The 19,592-nt window shown below is 37.7% G+C and overlaps 4 protein-coding genes and 3 non-coding genes across 7 annotated transcripts; 5 read left to right on the forward strand and 2 right to left on the reverse strand.

The window, feature by feature from the left end:
• Positions 1–106: 106 nt before the first annotated feature.
• Positions 107–666, forward strand: ZK945.8 (PPP1R11/YPI1 family protein). Its single transcript, NM_063782.3, has 2 exons — positions 107–275; positions 323–666. The coding sequence occupies exons 1-2, from the start codon at positions 158–160 to the stop codon at positions 532–534; spliced, it is 330 nt and encodes a 109-aa protein (NP_496183.1). The 5' UTR covers positions 107–157; the 3' UTR covers positions 535–666.
• On the reverse strand, positions 556–13,281 carry lov-1 (Location of vulva defective 1; the record flags this gene model as incomplete). Its single annotated transcript, NM_063783.4, has 32 exons — positions 556–1,004; positions 1,063–1,306; positions 1,359–1,733; positions 1,777–2,325; positions 2,369–2,664; positions 2,710–2,915; positions 2,963–3,828; positions 4,070–5,062; positions 5,117–5,385; positions 5,432–5,533; positions 5,583–5,810; positions 5,858–5,979; positions 6,033–6,166; positions 6,216–6,415; positions 6,466–6,692; positions 6,740–6,989; positions 7,039–7,332; positions 7,382–7,462; positions 7,508–8,520; positions 8,564–8,731; positions 9,291–9,369; positions 9,419–9,996; positions 10,046–10,124; positions 10,170–10,717; positions 10,872–10,950; positions 11,002–11,633; positions 11,862–12,186; positions 12,232–12,371; positions 12,417–12,557; positions 12,819–12,951; positions 13,000–13,185; positions 13,234–13,281. The coding sequence occupies 32 exons, from the start codon at positions 13,279–13,281 to the stop codon at positions 735–737; spliced, it is 9,855 nt and encodes a 3,284-aa protein (NP_496184.3). The 3' UTR covers positions 556–734.
• ZK945.14 lies at positions 1,090–1,194 on the forward strand. The gene has a single exon (NR_051582.1). It is a non-coding gene; the product is annotated as an Unclassified non-coding RNA ZK945.14 (non-coding RNA).
• Positions 2,522–2,671, forward strand: ZK945.11. Its single transcript, NR_051583.1, has one exon. It is a non-coding gene; the product is annotated as an Unclassified non-coding RNA ZK945.11 (non-coding RNA).
• On the forward strand, positions 7,803–7,951 carry ZK945.10. The gene has a single exon (NR_051584.1). It is a non-coding gene; the product is annotated as an Unclassified non-coding RNA ZK945.10 (non-coding RNA).
• Positions 13,282–14,220: 939 nt separating the features above from the next.
• Positions 14,221–16,469, forward strand: F27E5.7 (DUF2147 domain-containing protein). Its single transcript, NM_001129136.4, has 3 exons — positions 14,221–14,459; positions 15,957–16,094; positions 16,203–16,469. Exons 1-3 carry the CDS (start codon positions 14,334–14,336, stop codon positions 16,344–16,346), a joined length of 408 nt encoding a protein of 135 aa, NP_001122608.1. The 5' UTR covers positions 14,221–14,333; the 3' UTR covers positions 16,347–16,469.
• Positions 16,470–17,167: 698 nt separating this feature from the next.
• On the reverse strand, positions 17,168–18,945 carry F27E5.8 (putative G-protein coupled receptor F27E5.8). Its single transcript, NM_001026951.3, has 6 exons — positions 18,726–18,945; positions 18,368–18,482; positions 18,161–18,327; positions 17,945–18,112; positions 17,643–17,898; positions 17,168–17,595 (listed from the first exon to the last, which is right to left on the reverse strand). Exons 1-6 carry the CDS (start codon positions 18,909–18,911, stop codon positions 17,354–17,356), a joined length of 1,134 nt encoding a protein of 377 aa, NP_001022122.2. The 5' UTR covers positions 18,912–18,945; the 3' UTR covers positions 17,168–17,353.
• Between the last annotated feature and the right edge of the window lie 647 nt (positions 18,946–19,592).

Here is a 19,592-nt window from a genome sequence, read left to right on the forward strand (position 1 = left end):
AAATTTATAAATTTTTTTGAAATTTGAACTTTTTATAGTGGAATCATGGCATTTTAAATATATATAAATTGTCAAATAAATAAAAGTGTAAGTCCACGATTCCAGGGAAAAAATTCAAAGTTTTATTCATTTCGTACATCAACTACACAGTCGTACGATGCAAGCCCCCGTCGTAACGGAAACTTGTCAAACCAACGAAGAAGGAGAGCAGCTTGTGCTCCGCCTGAGAGCTCCAGTTGAGCGTCCACGTGTCACTTGGGGAGCGGGAGTAATTGGTGAGTGAATTTATATTAAAAAGTCTTGAAAAATACTTAAACTTTAGATAACGAACACATGGGACGTCTCAAATCCAATTGCTGTTGCATCTACACTCCGCCTCGTGTCTGGGATGATCCGTCAACTTGGGAGCCGGAGGAGCATGAGACGGAGCACTGTCGTGGACATACTCTTCCAGAGAAGAAGCAAAAGCCACAAGGAGGACATGGTAGCGATAAAGATGAAGATAAGGGAAATTGTGGATGTGATCATTGTTGAAACTCGAAGATTTAAAAATTATTAGGAAATTTATGTAGATTTTATTGTAAATTAATCTAAATGACCCATCATGCCTTTGTTCTTATGTTTTTGTATTGAATATTACTTTTCTGCGGTCATAAAAATGAAAAAAAAACTGAAAAACAAACTATTAACACAATTATTTATTCTTGATATCCAAATTAGGTAGCCCTCAAAAATCAATCTTTCTCCACATCGTTTAGCCGCCACTTCTGGAATCTCTTTGGTCCAGTTTCGTGAATAGCAGAGACAGGATCATAGGAGAGTGTGTAGTTGATGACTGTTTGGTTTTGGTATTGACCTTGAGTTTGGAGCATTCTGGTGGCACGATGATGAAGCAGATTGACTTTGGCAACAGCGCTGTGGAATAGACGGAAGTCTTTTTGAGTGTCAGCAATTGAAACTGGAGCAAAATCTTTTGGTTCAAGAAGACCCAAGCGACGTTTTGTCTGAAATTAAATAACAGAAATTAAAGAACATCTAATAGTGAGCTTGAAAAATAAATACCTTGTATTTTATGTGATCGATTATTTCGTAATCATTGGTCTGCTTCTCACTGTCATTACGAATTTCCTCGAACTCGAACATAATTATAGTGACGTAAAGTTGCAGGACGAGCTTTGATCCGGCAATCATATAAAGCATGATCACAACAAACGCAAATTGAGAAATCGGTTGAATAGAGGTAACATCAAGTTTTCCAAGCATTCCAGCCAATGCTGTTTGAAAGGTAGCCATTAAGCTCCGATATCTGGAACCAATTTTTAAAAATTGATTTCTTTCAATTAAGTTTTCATCCTCACCCTCCCATTTTATTTCCTAAAACTGCGTACAATACAGAGTTGAATGTCATGCTGAAGAACAGGAAAGCAATTCCAAATGACACAATAGCTCCGAGAGCGTTATCCAGTGTAGCCGCTAATACTCCAATTCTTCTGTTGAATCTCAAGATTCGAATCATTTTACAAGAAGTGAAGAATACGGCTCCGGCAAGACAATAACTGAATACAATCTCCCAATTTCTCTGTTCAGTCAAATTAATGTACGAATTTCCATTGTTTGCATTGAAATCTTCCATTGCTCTATTTGTGGTTCGTTGGCGGATGGTGTAGGCTAGGACCGATGCAACAGCGAGAGCTCCAACTATCAAGTCCATGAAGTTCCATGGTGAGAAGTTTCTATAAAATGTCTTTTTGAAACTGAAGTTCTCATTAGACCCACCCCAGTGCCAGCTGATACACAATTTTGAATGGATTTCTCGTTGGTTTCATTGTTGTTATCACCTTGTACCGCCCATACAAGTAGAACACAATCTCTTTTACAAATATGAGAACTGAGAAAAAGATGTAAAGCATCTCATAATACTTGACCACAGTTCCATCGCTTCCCTCTGATTTGATAAGTCTTACTGATTCAACCCAACTATTAGGAAGATAAATTCCTGACTTTGGAATCTCCACCAACAACTGTACCACCGAAAAGTAGTTGATTTGAGCATTGTATGCAGAGAACTCAATGATGACTGCTCGAGTATGATCATCGATCCATCGTTCCGAATCAAGTTTATTGAAGAGAGTGATGATTTCCGCTTGGGTACCAGACATACTGATAGTATATCCACCTCCTGAATAGCTATACAGTAGGCCTGAAACTGTTTCAGTGGATAATTCTTCAGAAGTCTTGTAGGTGTATTCATCTGAAGCATCTGTTCCATTCTCGGATTCCAGTTCGGTCCAACCAGCTTGCATGTACAAAGTTTTTTCTTCGTTTCTGAAACCTCTCTATTAGTTGGAAATTGAAGATTTTTACTCACTTGCTTGTCAACTCCTCTCCACAATCATTGATGTATCCTTGAAACTGCTTGAACATCGTACACTCTGCACTTTTCTTTGTCCGAACCTGCCGTATCGTACCTATTCCCATACTTCTTGAAACTTTATCATTCATGTAGGCTCTCATCCCGTATGCAGGATTTCCGTCGTACCAAGAAGCCAAAAGAGCAGTGGCCAGAGATTCACGAGCCCAATCCCAGAAATCGTCAGCATGTTGGATTGACATGAAAGTATTGTCACCGTAGTTCTTTTGATTGATGTTCAAGATTGTGCTCATCTGAAAATAATAAGTTCATCTAAATCTATGTGCATTAAAGTCTACCTCCAACTGATACCAATATCCATGCCGGTCTTTGCAATAGTATGTCAGCATAACCATAATATACAAAGAAGCAAAGAAACAAAGCATATCACGAATGGTTATAAATAACTGTTCATCTCTCATTTTTCGGTTTTCAGTGTCTCGGAGCTTTGTAACATCAGCAATTTCGGTTCCCAGACCTTTTTCGATTTTCCCATAGGGATTTCCTGAATTTCAGTAATGAATTCTGATAGCTTCTTTTTATAAAACTTACTCAAGAACGTCTCAGCTGGCTTAGCTCTTAGCAATGCTTCCTCCAACTTGTTAATGATTTTATGACTCTTTCTGGTTTTCAAAATTAAAAACGCCCAAATCAATCCCTTAATTGGCTCGAACACCACTGCCCATAGAATCAGACTGATCAGAAATCGGATATAGAAAGAGTTGGCTAAATCATCCATCAAGCTCATTCCAGCTCCAGAAATATAAATAAGACCCATGAGAACTGGAAATACTATGATGGTACGTGCCATCCCAGCCATGAACATCGGCCATGAACCACTATTATCCTTGAATTCCGGATCCTCTCTCTTTCGTTTTTTGTAGTAGTAATGTTCACTGTGGGAACGACATTTGGTGCATAATAAAATGTGCAATGAGTTGAGGAAAGTGATAAGAACACCGAATCCAACTCCGAATGCAATATCTTTTATAGTGAAAGTGAACTCGGAGACACTCTTCGAATCACTGATAATCGAATTATCGCTCTTCAGAATTGTGATGCTAATCATGCTGACCACAACAAGTGAGAAGATGATACTGACAGAATAGTCTTGCCTTGACACTCGATCCCTCAACCGATTGCCTCCACCAGTAAACATGGCAAACCAGGAAATTGTTTGAGCCAGCATATGCATACTCATTGACTCATCCAAAAACCTTCGCTTATACTCCACTCGCGCTAGTCTTTCAGTCTCTCCGTCTCCGTTTTTAGTTCCAAGCCAATTGTTGAAAGGGAAGTAGTAGATATCCTGAGTCTGTAGATCTTTCACAATTATTCGATTGCAATACCACGACTCTCGGTGATCTAGACCAGCATCGTCAAGCCAGAGTCTCATGTATTCCAACTCGCCAAGAGGGCTGAAATATTAAATTTGGTAAATGATTTTTGATTTGAAAACTTGAATTAGTCCATCAAAAACCAAAACAAGTTAGGGGGATAAAAAAAACTACACGTCCAATCTATAATTAGCTCAACTCACACTTGAACCAATCAGCGTTGTCCGAATTTGCATAATTGGTTGAAACGTGTGTGGAGCTAATCGGTATTATTTATTTTAATTATTTTTTTATTGCTAAAAATCAGCGTCTTCTAACTTACAATGCCGTTGTCATCACAAATCGATCAGTGGTTCCCCATGAAAACGGAAACTCCCAATTACCATCTTCTTCTGATCTGAACGATCGGAAAATCTGATCCCCTTCATTTCCAGATAAATTGAAACATATCGTACTATCCGTAGTTGCAAACATTCGATATCCAGTCTCCACGGCAATCACATACATGTATCCATCATGAGGCTCATTGTCTTTCAGAAAACGAAGTCTCCCGCGTGATGCATCTTTACGTTGACAGATGATTGCATTGATGGTAAGACATCCGTAAACTACTAGCATGAAAACAGCGGCAATCATCACTTTCACATTCTTTTCGATTTCATTCACATTATAATTGTAAGAGAAATCTGCATCAATAGTTGGATTGAATGCACCAACAGAGAACATTGTTAAATGATCAGTTGAACAATTAACGAACTGCATTCCTTGTCCATCACTTGGATACATTCCTTCAGAATTGAAGACATCCGATGTTTTCTGATAGAAGTAACATCCTTTACTCACTGCAGCGACTTGATAATCCATTGGTACACTTCGTGCAAATGACCACTGCATTGAATCGTACTGACCATAGTTTACAATATCCGAACTATTTCCAGTGTTAGTAGAGCTATTTCTTTTTCCAATTCCAATAAAGAAAAGTCCAGTGTTGTTGATCAAATTTCCGGCGGTGACAAAATAATTGCTTGTCTTGTTCAATGTGTTCAAGTCAAAGATCCATTCATGATTTGATTCAAGTGGGCCAGGAAGACTTTGGAATGATGAGAACATGTAGGTGTCATCGTTGTTTGGAATTTCATAGTCTTGAGATGCAATAATCTCTACTTGAAGCGAGTTGTTCCAGTTAGTGGTTCGAAAAGCATGAAGATCTAATATCTGATAACTGGCAAAGTCTCCTTGTTGCATTAAAGTTAGCACTGCATCATCCTCACTTCCCCTGCCGTTCACATAAATTGGAGCAGTAGTTCCGGTTATTCTAAAAACATTTTAACTTATATTGGAAAAATTATAGGTTATTCAATAAACTTACGGAATGATTATCTGATTCTCATCTTTGATATGTGCTTCAAGTGCACCTGAGGTAATTAACATATCAAAGTTATCCACATAAGTTCTCGGGTTTGTGGCATAGCAAACTAATCCAACTTGAATCAGTGTTTTATCTGTGATCTCAGCAGTATTCAGAGTTGAAGCGGGCGATGGAAGTTTGAATGCCCATTCTTCACAGTTTTGAGTTTTTCCTACAATATTTGATGCATCATCGATAACGATTACCATTCCGGTTCCGTCGACGCTATTCTAAAAATTTGATTGACATTAGTGTAAACTGTAACTTTTTGATTACCGAGTAGTCATAAGGTAAGTTGCCAGTTGCTATAGCTCTAGCTGCTAGCGTGTTTTCCAGGGTATCTAGTGTAGATGCAAGTTGGTTGGCTAGATTTTTGGCCTGAATAGAATATGAATAATTCCAAACTCAAAAAGTTTTAAAAACTCACGATGTTCTTCTGGAACATTTTTGTGACGTAAGCAGCCCATTCTTCTGACGTCATTTCCTCCACGTACACAATATTGTCTGGATCACTTGGTAGCACGTTGTACAAGGAATCATAGTTATCTGTTGCATATTTCAAATTGGCAGCTAGATCAGAAGAAAGAGGATTGTCGAGAGCAATCTTCAACGCTGATGTTAAAGATCCCGCAATTGAAAGGAGAGAGTTGGATGTCTGAAAATTATTATTATGACATCTACCAAAGTTTAGTGTATGAATACATCATTAATCTCTGCATCTGTCATAGTCATTCCATTATTTGTAAGAAAATCTTGAGTATTGCTAAGAATCGTTTCAATTTGTTGCTGGGATTCTTGATTCATCAAACTTTGCGGCACAATATCTGGATATTTAAAATGATTTGTATGCATTTGTGTATTTATTTTTTTGAGTTACCAATTTTAGTTCCCGAAACATCGCCTTCCGTCGAAACTTGTCCATTCTGAATTACATATCCATTCGTTCCATTTCTAATAATCAACCCTCCATCGATTCTCATTTTCTGTGTGTCAGAGAATTCCATTAAAGTTCTCAAAATTAAAGTTCCTATACAAAATATCCATTCGAGACTATACTTACACCGTATGAGTTTGAGAACCAGATGTGTAAGTTCCGGCTGTTATCTGAATACCGTAACCTCCAAGCGCCAAAGAAACAATATTGTAGGTGGGAGAACTGATCACCAGAGTTGTCACAGAGTTTGACAAATAAAGGGCGGTGGAGTCTACGAAAAATGAGTAGCCGCTGACATCGATGGATGACGCTTTGGAGAAGAATAGCTGCAAGAAAAGTTATTTTGATATTAACAACTCATCAGCAAAAGTCTTACAGTTCCCGAAACGGTGACAAGTGTTTGTTCCTTAATCAATGATTGCAAATCATCTTTGGTGTACGAAGCCGTCGGTGAAAGAGTAGATATTGAGACAGTTTGAGATAAAGCAGAGACAGCTGGAATTCCAATGTCCTGCGGAGACAGCACCATTCGCATTGAATAACTTCCCGCGTTTGAGAACACAAGTGGAGAAGTAGTTTGATTGAATAAAGCAAGGTTGACGTCTGAAATTTTTAGCGTCATAACCAGACCACTCCCATTGCATACTTACTCTCAATAACTATCGGCATCTGAATCAACTTCTTAACCGTGCTCGCTGAGGATCCATCTGATGCCACAACCGTGAAGCTGTCAGCATTGTATGAGAAAATGGCATTATCTGTGTCTACTTCAACAAACTTTCCTGTTCCATTCGTGCAAGTTATTGTGTAAGTAACTCCACCATATGATGCAGTTACTACTAGTCCTCTAGATACAATATTTTGAGTAGAATGCAGTTTTATCATTGTTCCAGATTCAATCTGAATAAAAATTGAAAAATTTCATGTGCTCTACGATTTATAAATTTACCAATAATATGTATTGAACTTCTGAGACTGGGATATTGAACGAAAATGAAGTGTTCTTCTGACTTGTGGATCCTACTGTTGAATTGTCATAAGTGACATTCCAAGCAGTTACATACATATCATTATAACTATATTCCCCTGATTGAACATCTCCAACTCCACTCATTGTAGCCATTATATTTCCAGAAACCAGTGATCGTTTGTCATCTATTTTATCCTGCTCAACTTGCACAGTCCTTCCATTTGTTGCGAACATTCCTTGGATTCCGATGGCAGCTGCTAGCATAGTGTCCGCCTGAACAGTTTCACATAAACTACAATGTTCTATATTCAAAAAGTCTTACAGTAACGGTATCTCCATCAAGCTGTTTATAAGATGCCCGGGTATCTCCTGTAAGGTATATTGTAGATCCGTAAATGCTGAGCTGTAAGTTGAAAACAATTAACTCTCCCAACCATCATTTTCTTACCGTACACCTAGGCGATACCAATGTATATCCCGATGCAATAACATATCCAAAAATAACCGCGTAAGTTCCATCTTTTGATTTTGTACTTGATACTCCCAAGGTATAGACTGTACTTCCTTTGAGAGCAAGATCGAGAGAAGACAGTACGGAGTTCAAGGATTGTGCGGAAGTCATATTGACATTTGCTAGTTTAGTGATAACTTTTGCCATTTCGTCGGCCAATTCCGAATTTGTTGTTGCAATATTGTCTTGCAATGTTTTCAAAACATCAACACTTGACATATTTCCGACTCCAGGGATTTTGAGGGTATTTGAGAGCAAACTTTGAGCAACTTCCACTAGATCTGCGGCAGGTAGAGATGAGATTTGATTGAGAAGAGAGCTGCTTGTGTTTAGAGAGTTGTTGGATGCAGATCCATCCATTATCCCAGCCAGTTGGTTCATTACATCAGCTTTTTGAGCATCTATGATCGCTTGTTCAGCTGCAGAAATTGGAGAAACTGTTGCAAGAGAGCTGCGAGTTTTAGTAGTTCTTGTAGATGGTTGCGCGGTAGCAGAGAATGCACCATTTGCACCAGAGGAATCGGAAGATCCAGACGTATCGGAGCCAGATGAGCTCTTGGTTGAAACACCAGAAGATCCATTTGAATCTGATCCTGAGCCAGATGTACTACCACCGTCTCCTAAATGGGATCCTGGTGTGGTAGCTGTTCCAGATCCTGTACCATCTCCATTCAATGCCGTTGTTTTTCCAGAGTTTACCCCGTCCGAACCCGTCCCTGAAGACCCCCCTGACCCACTTCCAGAAGCGGTCGTTCCTGATCCACCAGCCCCCGATCCCGTTGATGATTGTCCACTTCCAGATCCAGAAGTGGTTGATCTGACTGCATCACCCGTGCTAAGAGTTGTCGCAGATCCTCCTGAACCTGTTCCACCAGTTCCCCCAGTAGCTCCAGTTCCACCGGTTTTGCCACCGGCATCATCCGACGAGCTGACAGTGGTTGGTGGGGTTTCTAAAAATTGAATTTTATGAAAAAAAAACAGTAATGCGCTTACCAGTAGTTGTAGTTGGAAGAACTACATTCATAGTAAAGATGTGACTGGCAGATTCTCCAGATGCACGATTGGTAACATTAATTAAGAATTCATAAGTTCCAGTTGCAGGTACAAAGCTGGTCATTGGGTTGAAAGATACGGAGGCACTATATGCACCATTTTTTCCAACTGTAATATAGTACATAAATGAAAATTGATAACGTTGCTAACTAGGGAGTGCTCTTTGTACTCCATGGAAATATGAGTCGGAAAACTACTTTTCGGGTAGTTTATGTCATTTTCTACACGATTCTGAAAGAAAATCCTGCCGGTTTTGGGTTTTAGTGTGAAAAGTTTGCGTTTGAAAATACCACCCTAAATTCAGTTGATTTAACACTACGCGACCCATATTTCATGTGCAACGGGAAAGCCAAGTACACTGAAAACTCACTTTCAAATTTTCAAAGCAAAGTCATAATTTCGGTGGTCCAGTGGATAACGGCGGGAGCGGCGCCAGTTTTCAGTGTACTTGGCTTTCCCGTTGCACATGAAATATGGGTCGCGTAGTGTTAAATCAACTGAATTTAGGGTGGTATTTTCAAACGCAAACTTTTCACACTAAAACCCAAAACCGGCAGGATTTTCTTTCAGAATCGTGTAGAAAATGATATCAACTACCGGAAAAGTAGTTTTCCGACTCATATTTCCATGGAGTACAAAAAGCACTCCCTAGTAGGCAAAATCTCACACTCTGTCAAGCAATTGCTTTCCTTCAGTAAAACAAATGGCTGAGAAGAATCGTTTCGACATTGACAGGTCATAGCAGTCTTAAAATATTAAGGTTTTTTTTAAGTAAGATTGATTTGAATATCTTACCGTTAAAGCTCCGGGCTCTTTGTTTGGAATTGGTGTAATATAAAATGGATTTTCAGAGTAATACACTGTCTCGTTCCATGTCAAATTTTCCAATACAAAGTCGTAAGGGGTTTCTGTACTTGCGTCTGGATCCACAGTTGTTGTTCTCATGCTATCAGATGCACTTGATGAATCGGATGGTGTTTGAGATAAACCAGATGAATCTGAAGTGGATGGAGTTGAGTTAGATGAGTCTATGGTGGTGGAATCTGAAGTTGTGCCAGAATCCGATGTTGATGTAGAACTGTCTTGTGAAGCATCAGTCGTGCTAGCTTCCAAAGTCGACGTAGATTCAATTCCTGAAGTTGTGGAAATGGCTGAACTTTCGGAAGAAGATCCAGTTGAAGTTGTACTGGTAACTTCGGATGTACTTGTTGAATCCGCAACAACATTCAATGTGAAAATGTGGCTGACCACTTGCATTGTCGTCAAATCCGTCATGTTGATTCGAAACTCATAGGTGCCAATGCCAACAAGAAATGTTTCAATTGGTTGAATTGGAATATTAGAAGAATAAGTTGCGTTTAGGACCGTGTTTGCTGGAAATTCGCTTTAATTCAATAATTTCAAAAAGTTTGTTAATCCTACAGTAGTTTAAGCAAGTGGATTCCTTAATTATAAGAAAAGGCTCAGTAGACACATTTCTGCATTCAAATGTTTGGCTTCTCTAAAATCATTCGTTTCATTTGGCTCAACGATTTATTAAACCCGCCTCAGTAGGAGTAATGGCATTAGTTGGTAAAGGTACAATGTTGATGCTGTCTTCATTGTGACGTGTCTCGTTCCATGACAATCCACTGTCCAAGATGAAATCGAACTGATCGACTGACAAAGTGGAAGTTGAATCAGCAGTGGTAGAACTCGGACTGGAAGAAGTTGTGGATGTGTCCGAGATGGTAGTTGTACTGGAATCAGTAGTACTTTCTTCGGAAGTTGTTGTGGATTCTTGTAAAGTAGTTGTGCTCCCAGCCGACGTTGTCGTAGAATCGCTTGAACGTGTGGATGACGGCTCTGTGACTGTGGATGTTGATAATGTGGAAGATGGAGTTGATGGTGTAGATGACGTAGAGCTTGCTACAGCAGATGTAGAAGATTCCGACTCTATGGTGGTGGAAGAATATTCCTGAATATAAACGTTCGCATACGTGTAGTAAACTTTTTTATCGTCGGTTGTCATAGTTGCTCTGAAGGTGTAGTTTCCAGGACCAACGAATGTGCTAGCAGGGTACGTCCCTCCGAGACGTGGCATTGATACACTTTCTGAATATATTGAAAAAATATGTGTAAAAAATCTAAATAACTATCGCCCGAAAAAGGTTTGCTTTTTTTCCGATTTGAAGTTTTTATAGAAACGTTTTCAGAATTAAAGATTTTGCCTGTCTCTAATTTATAATAAGTCTTTATAAACAATTACTCGTGAAACATGCTCCGTCTTTAGTGGTTGAAACATAATTAGAAGATGTAGGGCTTGTACATTCGATGGATGTTTGATACTGAAATACAGTGTTACATTTGAATAATGCAGTCTTCAATATTGTACTTACTCCAATGATTCCGAGGCCGGAATTAAGCGTTAGGTTCACACTTGTGGAATCATAGAACGTTGTAGTTGCCTTTTCTACAAAATAGAAGTCTGGATTAGTTCCGTCCGAGCTAGTAGTTGTCTCAGATTTTGTTGTTGTTGAACTTTGCTGAGTAGACGTGGATGATTGAGTAGAAGAAGCGGTGCTTGACACAGACGAAGAAGCCGTTGAACTTGGAGTGGAAGAAGAACTCGATGGCCCAGTAGTTGATGTTGAAGGAGCAGTTGTGCTGGTTGTTACTGTAGACGAAGGAGATGTCGATGTGGACTCAGTGCTTGTTGGGGTCGTTACAGTAGTCGAGGAGCTTGAACTAGATGTCACCGTAGAAGTCACAGGGGATGTTGACGGGGAAGTAGTTACAGTACTCGTCGATGGTTCGGTTGTTGACGTTGAAGCAGTCGAGGTGGTCAAAGTAGTGGTTGGTTCAGTTGTTGTAACAGTAGAAGATGTAGATGTAACTTCTGTTGTGGTTGTGGAAGTAGATGGTTCTTCGGTAGTAGTGGATGTCAACATAGTGGTGGTGAAAGTGGTAGACGTAGTGGTCTCGTCAAGGTAGGAGCAAATCGCATTATCCGGGAGAGACGACAAAGTTGCTGAAAATTTTCGTTAAGGATTTTCTGGATAACTAACAATGCACAACAAGGTGATCGGTAATAGTGACTGCTTTGTTTTACCCTGAGCAAACTGTAATTGTATAAAATCTGAAATATTGGCAATACAAACGGGTTTGAAGAAAATTATTAACAATTTTATTCCTGCCTCTCAATCATAACAGCAAATTCTGGTTTGCTTGTAATTATTATTGTGCGTCCGAAACTCACATGTGATTTCGGGTGTTGTAGTGGTTGGAATACTTGTACTCAGTGTGGTGGAGCTCGGCGAGCTTGTGATTGTGCTAGAACTCTGCTGAGTTGTGCTAGTTGATGATGTCGACGTGGATGCTGTGGAAGTGAACGTTGTTGACGTGGATTCGATGGTGGTGGATGTTGATGGAGTTGATGTGCTTGTGCTCATTGCGGTAGTCACCGTACTTGTACTTGTTGGGACGGTTGTTGTAGATGTCACGGTACTAGTCACGGTTGTGGTAGTTGGAGTTGTAGTCGAGGTTGAAGTTGACTCAATAGTGTAGTCGCAAGTATTATCACCCTGGAATAAAATGAAAGTAAACACTATCTGAGAAATCGTACTCACAGCGTCTCGTTTCATTCTTCTCAAAGTAGGTGATCCAGAAGTCCTCATGCTAAACTGTTTTGCCCTGACACCCTTAAGTACCTGCCCATCATAATACACTCCTTGACTATCACTGATAGCTGTGCTCTTTTCAGAACGATCTGAAATACTGTTTAGCCAATGTTCATGAGCAATTAAGAACTGACAAGGTCGCTTGCACATTCTTCTCGCATACTCTTCGTTGATCTCTCCGCTCTCACACTTCTCTCGGTAGCCCAGCAACGCCATCTCGTTTCCACCGACTTGGAGCCACCATAGGGAGCCATCACATCTGTCGATACCGTCATCTGAGAAAGAGTTTCTATTAAAATGTTAGAAACACATAGCACTACATATGCAAATAACGTTTCACCAGATTCAGAATGCGCAATTCATGCCTATCTCATAGCCTACCTATGTGTCTACCTGAGTATCTACTTGAGTACCTTGCAAAGAAGATTAATCGGCACAAACCAAGTCAAGACTTTGTTGGCATAGGTCTTCCAGGTGAGTAACGCCGACATTATACATAGGTACGCACAAAACCTTCCCCAAATAATAATCCTTACCATAACAAACTTCATATTTCGCCTCCACAGCAATACTGATCTCATCGTCATCATTCACTTCATTCAAAGTAATCCAAGTTGAGTTCAAAAAGAGTCCGACAAGCCTGGTCTCTGTTTGGATGCAGTTGTGAATCTGAATAGGAACAACAAGGTTTTACAACTAAAAAAATACACGACTAACCAATTCCAAACTTGAAACTTCCGTAACCTTGTTCTCAACTGAAAGTCTATTCAATCCGCAGCTCAATTTGATTTTAACGACTCCTTGTGAATTCCTTGGAACTCCTCCAATTGTTGTGTCATCGTTGTCTAATCGAAAAGTTGCGATCCCGTCAAGAAGTTGGTAATGCAATCCATCAATTTGTATCTTAAAAGTAGTTTTATTCAGCTTTTCCTTCTGAGATTTTTCACTCACCGCCGATATTGCCAGTAGCAATAGAACAAAGAAGTTTGACTTCTTCATCCAATGAGCTGGAAGGTTATCTTGTAGAAGTTTTGTAAAAATTCGCCTGAAAACAAAAATGAATTCAGAGCAGAAAAGACAACAACTGAAAAATGAAGTTGTCGAAAAGCGAAAAGGCGGGCTGAATCGAAGGACCATCGCTGGGATACGTTAACGGCCCACAATTTCCATGGAAATTTTGAAGTTTTTGAAAAACTGACGAGGATTTAGAAATTGGGAAAGAAAGCTGTATTGTAAAGAAATTTATTAATGAAATTTGAATAATAAATTGAAATAAAAATTTTTGAATAAAAAAATTCTTCCAAACCAAACACCCAATTTTTTAAACTTTACAAATTTACTTATTAATGTCTGGATAAAAATATAACCACACAAAATCGGTACTCACCGTTCAAAATTTGACTGAAATTCCAGTTTTAGTTTAGCTCCCAATTAATATATTTTTCAATTTCCAAAAAAATTATTTTCTTCCAAACCAAACACCCAATTTTTTTTAAAACTACAGATTTATTAATTGATAGCTGAATATTATAAACATAAAAAATCGACACTCGCTGTTCAAAATTTTTACTGAAAATCCAGTTTCAGTGTAGCTCCCAATTAATATTACTATTTCAAAACGAAACTTTGGCACAATGATGAGAACAGTGGGATTTTTTTCAACTTTGCACAATTCAGATAGAAATAACAATAATTTCGTCTGACAATTTTACAGTATTCGATTGTTTCCCATTTCCTTGTTAGTTCAAAGTCTATAGATTGTGATTATGAATGACTCAATGAAATGTTCAAATCAAGTTGGTATCCGATAATTGTGTGTTTGATGAACGGAATATGCCGATAAAGAGATAATAAAATACAAAAAATATCTCTCTATCTCGTCACTTTATGTTCTCCTCCCTTATTCTTTTTCGTGATGTTAAGATATTTTTAGACAGTATTACGCATTACACCCCTCTATCATTTGTCTTTTTCTTTTTCTCCTCTTTTATCACTTATTCTTCGAATTCTCTCACACAATTTGACATTTGACAAGTCTCGACATTCTGAAAATGAGTCGAATCTCTCGCATTTCTATATTATTTATTTCTACTTTTGCTAGTCTTGTTGGCTTTTCAATACCATTTTCCGATTTTCGACTACCAGAAAATACAGTTGTGTGCAGTATTTTACAGGATGTAAGTTTATCCCAATTCAAAAAATTCCTTTTGTCAAAAAAAACAAAATTATTAAAACTAGACATTATACAGTGTGAGAAAGTTCTATAGGACCCCCCTCATTTTTGACGTTTCACCTATATTGAAAATTTTTTTTGAAAAATTTTTTCCGTAGATTGATTCAAAATGTCAAAATATGTGGACACAAAAATTTTCAGACTTGTACCTCTAAAACTGGCTGCGTACGGAAAAAAGTTGGAAAATCAGGTGTGCAACTTCTATAGGACCCCCTCATATTTTTGACGATTTCACCGGAAAAAAATAGTTTTTGAAGTTAATATCACGTAAATAGTTATGAAAATGAGAATAAACACAGTTTCAAGCAATTTCATATTGGCACTTGGTGGTTGACCCACAACTGTCCTCTAACAGTCCTGTAACAGAAGTTTCCACGTGTCATCTGCCCTATCACTACCAAACTTTACAAAATGATACATGACACTGTTCTAACAACATCCCTAAGTTTTTGGAAAAATCCGAAAAGTTTGAGCCCCGCTGCACCGCTGAAACCGTACATGGGCCTCATTTTTCAGGCCGTTTCTCCGTTTCAGTGTGTATAACTCGGGTCACGGTGAACCCCCGACTTTGAAAACTGTTCAATAAACTCGTATGAACATTACGCTAGCATCCACAAAAAAATGGTCACGATTTCGTGGTTGCAATGTTCTAAAAATTTACTTTTACCCTGAGTCTATGAAATTATGCATAATAACATCATTATTAGTACAGAAAACTTGCTCTATTGACAATTTTATTCTGGTTCAACTCAGAGGCTGGTAAATCCTTATTGCTAATCACAGATACACTCACAATGATTGTGAGAGTTCATTGAACAATTTTCAATGTCGGGGGTTCACCGGGACCCGAGTTATACACACTGAAACGGAGAAACGGCCTGAAAAATGAGGCCCATGTACGGTTTCAGCGGTGCAGCGGGGCTCAAACTTTTCGGATTTTTCCAAAAACTTAGGGATGTTGTTAGAACAGTGTCATGTATCATTTTGTAAAGTTTGGTAGTGATAGGGCAGATGACACGTGGAAACTTCTGTTACAGGACTGTTAGAGGACAGTTGTGGGTCAACCACCAAGTGCCAATATGAAATTGCTTGAAACTGTGTTTATTCTCATTTTCATAACTATTTACGTGATATTAACTTCAAAAACTATTTTTTTCCGGTGAAATCGTCAAAAATATGAGGGGGTCCTATAGAAGTTGCACACCTGATTTTCCAACTTTTTTCCGTACGCAGCCAGTTTTAGAGGTACAAGTCTGAAAATTTTTGTGTCCACATATTTTGACATTTTGAATCAATCTACGGAAAAAATTTTTCAAAAAAAATTTTCAATATAGGTGAAACGTCAAAAATGAGGGGGGTCCTATAGAACTTTCTCACACTGTATAAGTGAATCTTTGTAAGAAAGCTCTGAATTTAATACAAATAAATGCGCATATTTTAGACTAAATGTGAATGGAAGCAAAACTGGAAGAATGCAGAGGGTGTGAGAAGAGAGCTCGACGCAGGAAAACCACCAATTCAGTTATTCTACTTTTGTAAGGAGAATCGCACTGAAACCTGTGGAATTTGGTTAGACGAGGTACTTTACACACACGCAATGGAGGCTAACATAATTTTTTGTCATAAACTTTGAATGATTTTGAAGTCAAACACTTTGGATCTTAAATTAATTGTTGTCCATTTCCAGAATGAGAAACCAATCGAGGATGCTCCAACAACTGACCGATTATCTGGCGAAGCTTTCATAATCGAAAAAATGGGTCTTCATGTTCTTGGAGACTATATGAAATTTCCTGAGGAAAAGGGAGATAAAAAGCTGATAATTGAATAACTTTTGTTGTCTTTTGAATATTCTCATCATTTGTATGTATATAAATAGCCTATTTCAATTCCATTCTCTTTTTTTGACTGTGGTGGTCAATGAAATGACCGACCGTAATAAAATGCTTTTTGTTGCCTTGAAGTTTGATGTTCGATTGAAAAAACGATAAAATTGGATGGAATTGGGTCTATGGGAGGTATGTGTGGAGAATAAGGAAGTCGGACATTAAACATGTATAAAATTAGAATTTTATAAGAAATTCAAACATTTTGAAAAAAAGTTTTCTACAAGGAAATAACTCGGGGAATTTTTCGAATTTTTATGGCATTTTCCAGAACTTTTTTGTAGCGTTTCTTCCTGATCAAAAGTTGATTTTTCGTTGATTATCTATTTTTCTGATTCATAGTAAAAATATGCAAAGTTATGTTTTGGCATGGTTTTGATAATTGATAATTGATAACATAGCCAGTCTGAAACCGGGTCCAAAATATTTCAGATCAGTTCCAGCGCCCTCATCGGTTCACTATCCGTACGTTCTCGTAATAACCAACAAGTAGTAGGATCTCCAATGACAGTTGTAATATTTGTTTGAGGTCGTTGTGTAAAACAGTCACATCTTCAAAGATCGTTTGATTTTCGATTGAGAAAATACATGACTGAAGGGGGAAGATAAATGACATCTTGCAAGAGGACAAAAAAGATCATGATATGATAAAACAGTTGATAATGACTTGTAAACTGAAAGTGTTGGGACATTGTGTACCTTGTGAGGCATGTATGTACTTCCTAGTTTAGTTTTAGAATCAGAACACAGAGAAGAATCAAAAATATTTTCTCTTAATTTTGTAAATATTCTTACTGAACAAATCCGTTAAAAACAAATTTAAAAATAAAAATTATTTGGCGTTTACTTTGGCAGTAGGCGTAGGCACAATGAATGCTGAGGCGCAACCATTTTTGTGCCTACATAGACGCCTTAATCCAAACTATTCTCAAAAAACAAAAATATAAATCAACTAAGTATTCCACTGTCTACTCAATTCTTGAAAATGAAATTCGGTTTGTGTTCGAATTGGAGCAGTTGACATCTCGAAGCCTCCGATTTCATTCAAATTCGATGGCCGCACCGCATAACTGTTCCATCCAATAAACTTTCGCAGAAATCGAAATAGATTTGGATGACATATAAATGCACATATTGGGAAGCTTATTGTATAGATTGCAGTTATAATGTCAAATAGTTGAGCGGCTTCACCTCCTAAAATTTGAACATATTTATTTTGAAATTTTTTCAAACTAACAAACCCCTGCCAAACCACTTGACAACTTCTTCAAACCTTGCCGGCTCTTTTGTCATCACCGACACCCAATACCCTCCATAAATCAAAACTGAAACTGAAAGCGTTGAAAAAATAAGCATTAAGGCAAGTAATGGGAATAATAAGTGTGTTGAGCGAATATTTTCTGTTATCTGATATCTTTCACTAAGGTTCACAGTATTGAACCAAATATCTCTAGTATTGTATTTTTTGATATTTTTATTGTATACTATCGTGATTCCCTGAAAGTTCAAAAGACTGAATTTTTAGTAAATTGATTATAAATACCCCAACACTTGCAATAAATCCTATCACAATAATGAAGATCGTTATCATAAACATAGTTGGCGTTAAATATTCGATTTGGCACGGAAGATGTGGGTACAGTAAGAAATGTTCCATGCGGTTGGCACGATCCAGAAAGTTTCCAAGTATCATGAACATTGGAATGAACCACTGAAATTTGTAAGTACTTGTAAAATACACTATCACCTTCCTTTATACCTGTAAAAACGCAAAAATACAGGGAAAAATGTGAATTTTGGTCTTCTCGTAATCCTTAGACCAAATCGTACCAGCGGTTCTTTCGAGCATAATGAATACGAATGAAAGGCAAACCGAGTCAGCCGATGAATGATGCACCGCATTAGCAATGAAGCACCACGCATGACCTGGAAAATATGTTTTGATAATCTAAAGAATGAATCTCACTTGAAATATCCACGTCACGAAGGTGGGCAATGCAAAGTGGGACTGCAATCATTGCACGGCCCACTGCCATTAAGATGAAACCAAGGCAGCAGTTGCAAATTAGTATTCGGAGATTCTGAAATTTGTCAGAGTGGTGTCAATAAAAGTTTATTATAGTTTTTAAAAAGCATTAAGATAAGCTAACTTACATTTGACGAAAAAATTATTTCTGAAAAGCTCAGATAAAAAATTAGATACTTGGTCAAAGTGAATAATAATAAATACGAGTTTTAGTTTATCAAAGGATCTCTTCTCTCTCTCAGCTCAGAGAGTAAAATTCATTTCCAATTTTGCTAGCGCGGCAAAATTAAAGACTCACCAAATGCAAACAACTTGTCGAAAAAACAGCTCCAATCATAAAAATGTTCTCTAGAACTCCAATTACCAGCAGACCCATTTCAATGCAATAAATCAGAAAGTTTCCATCCGTCACCATTTCTGCAGATGTAAAGTTTCCGAGTAAAAATCGCATATATTTGGGTGACGATGAATCTTGCTCGGACATTTTGAACTTTTGAATTCTGCGAGAACCCGTTTCTGAAATGTTAAGCCAATAACAAAATTGAGATCAAATATTTCAAGAAAATACTGAAGTAGAGATTGGTCAATTGGAAGAATGTGTTGGCGAAAAACAACAGAATCGAATAAAAGTGCAGCTTTTCGTAAATCTTATTTTCAACGTCAGAAAATGATTGAAAATTATTATCAAATCTGGAAGCTTTAATAAAATTGATGAACGACTTGAAAAAAAAACGCTGATCAGTGAAAAATCAAGCCTGCTTTTTTTAAAACAAATATTTTCTGCTCTGATAAAACTAAATTTATTAATTGTGAAAAAACCAGCGATATTCTCTGATCATGAAAACGGATTTACGAATAGATTCAGACATTATTACATAGTTTATGCCAATTTCGAAAAGCCGTTGCCAGAGAAAATTACTATTTTCTGTTAAAGTTTCTGTTAGTTTACGGCCTTAGACGTGATAATTGGTATGTTAAACAATATGTAGATCAAAAGTCAGACATTATTGAAGCATAAAAAATACACGTAGGAACACTGGCACTCGTCTACTAAAAAAAATCTTTCAAATAGTGTTTGTTTCAAGCAATACAGGTTTAGATTTAAAAAAAATTAAATGATTTATTTTTCAAACTTCCAAATGTTAGGTTGAGAAAAAATTGAAAT

Source organism: Caenorhabditis elegans, chromosome II, assembly GCF_000002985.6.
Source record: "Caenorhabditis elegans chromosome II".
NCBI lineage: Eukaryota > Metazoa > Nematoda > Chromadorea > Rhabditida > Rhabditidae > Caenorhabditis > Caenorhabditis elegans.